A 4,557-nucleotide genomic window follows, 5' to 3' on the forward strand; every position below is an offset into this window, starting at 1 on the left:
GGGTCTCTAGTACATAATAAAGAGCCAAACAGTAAGCATTAAAAATTACTTTAAGGTTAGTTAGTACTGTATAGCTAGCTTATGTTTAGTGACTGGTCTTTTCTCTATCAGGGTTATAGAGGCATTCCACTTGGCTTTGGGTACTTTACCCACTCAGCCCCAGGTTATTTGAAAAATAGTAATGGTTAAAATTTAGTGAGTGCCGAAAAGGTACCTGTTATGATCTATAATAAAAGCGTAATATGCTAATTAGACTGGATGTTCTTCCAGATGAAGCCAGGGCTGCGAGAGAAGCCTGAGTCCCACGTGCTTGCCGGCAGCTAGAGGGAAGCCCGGGTCCCACGTGCCTGCCAGCAGCTAGAGGGAAGCCCAGGTCCTGGGTGCAAGAGGGAAGTTGGTGCCAGAGTTGGGGGAAGGAAGGCCTACTCTTGAACGAATTTCATGTATTGGGCCTCTAGTGTTATATTAAATACCTTGCCCAAAATTTAAGATGGCTAACAAAGAACCAAAGAGTATACAATAAAATCACTCTAACAAAATCATTCCTACCTAAAGGAAAGACATATGCTAACCATCAAAACAGCTAATATAAATACTTAACTGAGTATCAAATTTGGGTCTGAGTGTCATAGAAACAAGGGCAAAAGGAACACAATATAGGCAAATAGTTTTCTTTTTTTTTCTTTAAATATATTTTATTGATACTTTACAGAGAGGAAGGGAGAGGGATAGAGAGCTAGAAACATCGATGAGAGAGAAACATCGATCAGCTGCCTCCTGCACACCTCCCACTGGGGATGTGCCCGCAACCAAGGTACATGCCCTTGACCGGAATCGAACCCGGGATCCTTCAGTCCGCAGGCCGACGCTCCATCCACTGAGCCAAACCGGTTTCGGCAGCAAATAGTTTTCATTCTAAGAAATGACCAAATCCTTCAGAACAGAGAGACCTTTTCTTTCTTTAAAGGGTAATTCTTGCCCAGCCAGAGTGGCTTGGTGGTTGAGCGTCAACCTATGAACAAGGAGGTCATGGTTCGATTCCCTGTCAGGGCACATGCCCAGGTTGCAGGTGCAATCCTCAGTGGGGGGCATGCAGGAGATAGCTCATCAATGATTCTCTCTCATCACTGATGTTTTTATCTCTCTCTCCCTCTCCCTTCTTCTTTGAAATCAATAAAAAAATATATTTTTTAAAAAGGTAATTCTTATATTTGTTTTGGCAGTACCTAAACAAAAATTAGATTATATGGCCCCTATACAAGGATGACACACACGTTCATGAATTACTCACCATGGTAAAGGTTTCAGGGAGCCCAAGTATCATCTCATAGACCACTTGCTGTTATCTATACTAATAAAAGGGTAATATGCTAATTAGGGCAGATGTCTTTCGGACGACCTTCTGGACATCCTTCCGGACATAGCCACAGCGGCTGCGAAGGCCGAGGCTCAGGCAGCCATGGGCAGCTGCGGAGGGCCCAGGCACGGTTGTGAAAGGCCCAGGCTCAGGCAGCCGTGGGTGGCTGCGGAGGGCCCAGGCTCAGGCTCACAGTGGCAGCAGCAGCGGGGTAATGGGGGCGGCGCCTTCCCCTGACCTGCCAGGTCACCTCTTGCAGAGGGAGGCCAGACTGTGGCTTAGGCTGGGGGCCGAGGCAGAGGGGGGTAGGGGCGATCAGGCCAGCAGGGGGGCAAGGTAGGGGCAATCAGGCTGGCAGGGGAGCAAGGTAGGGGCGATCAGGCTGGAAGGTGGGCAAGTTAGGGTTGATCAGGCTGGCAGGCAGTTAGCCTAAGCTGGCAATCGGACATCCCCTGAGGAGTCCCAGATTGGAGAGGGTGCGGGCCGGGTTGCGCCCCCTCCCATGCACGAATTTTGTGCACCAGGCCTCTAGTAAGAGATAAATGAAGAAATCATGTTGCTCAGCCAATTAATACAAGACATTTCTGCCATCCATTGCTAAAAGTGAAAGATAGAGCCCTGGCCAGTGTGGCTCAGTTGGTAGGGCATCATATGGTGCACCAAAAAGGTTGTTGTTTCCATTTCTGGTCAGGGCAAGTGCCTGAGTTTTAGGATGGATTGCCCTTAGGGGGTGTGCAGGAAGCAGCAGATCAATGTTTCACTCTTACATTGATGTTTCTCTTTCTCTTCCTCTATAAAAAGAAATCAATGAAAAAAAATTTTTTTAAAGTGAATGATTACTATGGACTACTCTCAAACATTAGCCTCAATGATTATCCAAAGTAGGCAGGGTAAAGGGGCATATTATTTTTGCTGGGCAACAGGTGTAAACTGGTACATGTGATCACCCTTGTTATCAACCTAATAACAAATGGTAAAGATACACAGTAAAAAGAATAACTAATTTATTTCTATCAGAATGAAATGAACACTGACCACTTATTTACTGAAGATGAAAAGCAAGTGTACTATTCCTAAAGCTGAATTTGTCCCAATAAGACAAGGTTACCTTACTAAACATACTTGGCTTTAAAAAGGTACCTGCTAAAAGTACAGGACTAAAGCAGGGATGAAAAGGTGAAAGAACCTAGCCACTGAAGGTTTTCATGAACCTGAAGGTGTAAATAAATTTGAAATGGCTAGTTTTATAAAATTAACAAGATAAAATTTTCAAAAAAGTGTAGATATTAATAAGTGATCTCTAATTTTCAACAAATTGGAAAGTGATCTCCCAATTTTCAACAAATCTAAAGACTAATAAACTTGATGTCAATCCACAGCAAAATTCCAGACTGATTAGAAAAGCAACTTAAAAAAATACATGATAGCTAATTACTAAGTACTAGCATGGACAGAGTATATCATATAATACTAAACTTCATATTTTTTAATAGGGTTACTACATTGTTAGTATACTATAGACTACATACTATATGATTTTCAGAAAGTTATTGACCAAGCAAGCTTTAGGGATGATGCTTAAACACAAATGGAAAATGCTGGCTAGAAGGATCAAATGTAAAGATAATATTCACTTTTTGGAATAACTGCTTAAAACTTACAAACTTTAAAAATCTGCTATCCTACAGTCTTCGCGGAGAGCGGCCGAGGTTTCCTGCTTCAACAGTGCTTGGATGGAACCCGGCGCTCGCTCCGCAGCCTCCGTGCCGCCAGGCCCGCCTTCCGCCTCCTTGCAGAGCCTCGGACCCCGGACGACCCCAGGCCCCCGCCTCTGCTCCAGCGCCGCGCAGCCGCCCCTCCTCAGCCGCCCGCCATGAAGTCCACCATGAAGTCCACCGCGCCCACCTCGCAGGTGCGCCAGAACTACCACCAGGACTCGGAGGCCGCCATCAACCGCCAGATCAACCTGGAGCTGTACGCTTCCTACGTCTACCTGTCCATGTCTTACTACTTTGACCGCGATGATGTGGCTCTGAAGAACTTTGCCAAATATTTTCTTCACCAATCTCATGAGGAGAGGGAACATGCCGAGAAACTGATGAAGCTGCAGAACCAGCGAGGAGGCCGAATCTTCCTTCAGGCTATCAAGAAACCAGACCGTGACGACTGGGAGAACGGGCTGAATGCAATGGAGTGTGCACTGCACTTGGAAAAAAGTGTGAATCAGTCACTACTGGACTTGCACAAACTGGCCACTGACAAAAATGACCCTCATTTGTGACTTCCTTGAGACTCACTATCTGAACGAGCAGGTGAAATCCATCAAAGAACTGGGTGACCACGTAACCAACTTGCGCAGGTTGGGGGCCCCTGAAACTGGCATGGCCCAGTATCTCTTTGACAAGCACACCCTGGGAAGCTGTGATGAGAGCTAAGCCTTGGCTGCTTCCTGTCGCCTCGGGGGTGACTTCCTGGTCACCCAAGCAGTATGCATGTTGGAGTTACCTTTACCTTTTCTATAACTTGTACCAAATCACCCCTCATGTCTCTCATTTGTACCCTTCCTTCAAATAAAGGAATTTGGTACCCCCCCAAAAAAGAAAATAAAAAATAAATAAATAAAAATCTGCTATCCTGCCCTGGCCGAGTAGCTCAGTTGGTTAGAGTGTCACCCAGGAATGCCAAGGTTTCGGGTTGGATCTTTGGCCAGGGCACATATAAGAATCAACCAATGTATGCATAAATGGGTGGAGTAACAAATCTCTCTCTCCTCCCCCCCCCCCCCCCCAATTAAAAAAGAAATAAAGAGAATTCTCATGAAATTAAAAAGGAAGGAAGGAAGGAAGGAAGGAAGGAAGGAAGGAAGGAAGGAAGGGAAAGAGGGAGGGAGGGAGGAAGAGAGAGAGAGAGAGGAAGGAAGAAACCTGATATCTCAGTCTATCCCAAAGGTTGGATGCCCATAAGCCTTATTCCTACAGACAGCCAATAGTCATCCTCTGTGAAGATACAAAAAGAAAACTAATAAAAGATGTATTTCATTATAACCACTTGAGTATCACCATATGATGTCCAATGGCTTGTTTCTCCTTAAAACTAAATATCCCTAATTACTTTAATCATTCCCTCTGTGATATGATTTCTAAACTTTTAGTTTGGGCATCCTGATGACCATTCCTCTAGAACAGTGGTCGGCAAACTCA

General features: G+C 45.0%; 1 protein-coding gene across 1 annotated transcript; it reads left to right on the forward strand.

The window, feature by feature from the left end:
* Positions 1 to 3,242: 3,242 nt before the first annotated feature.
* On the forward strand, positions 3,243 to 3,807 carry LOC308248785 (ferritin heavy chain-like; the record flags this gene model as incomplete). Its single annotated transcript, XM_080669087.1, is given in 2 exon segments — positions 3,243 to 3,631; positions 3,633 to 3,807. Coding segments are annotated over 2 exon segments (549 nt in total). The 3' UTR covers positions 3,793 to 3,807.
* Positions 3,808 to 4,557: the final 750 nt, after the last annotated feature.

Source organism: Plecotus auritus (assembly GCF_963455305.1).
Source record: "Plecotus auritus genome assembly, chromosome: 5".
Classification (NCBI taxonomy): domain Eukaryota; kingdom Metazoa; phylum Chordata; class Mammalia; order Chiroptera; family Vespertilionidae; genus Plecotus; species Plecotus auritus.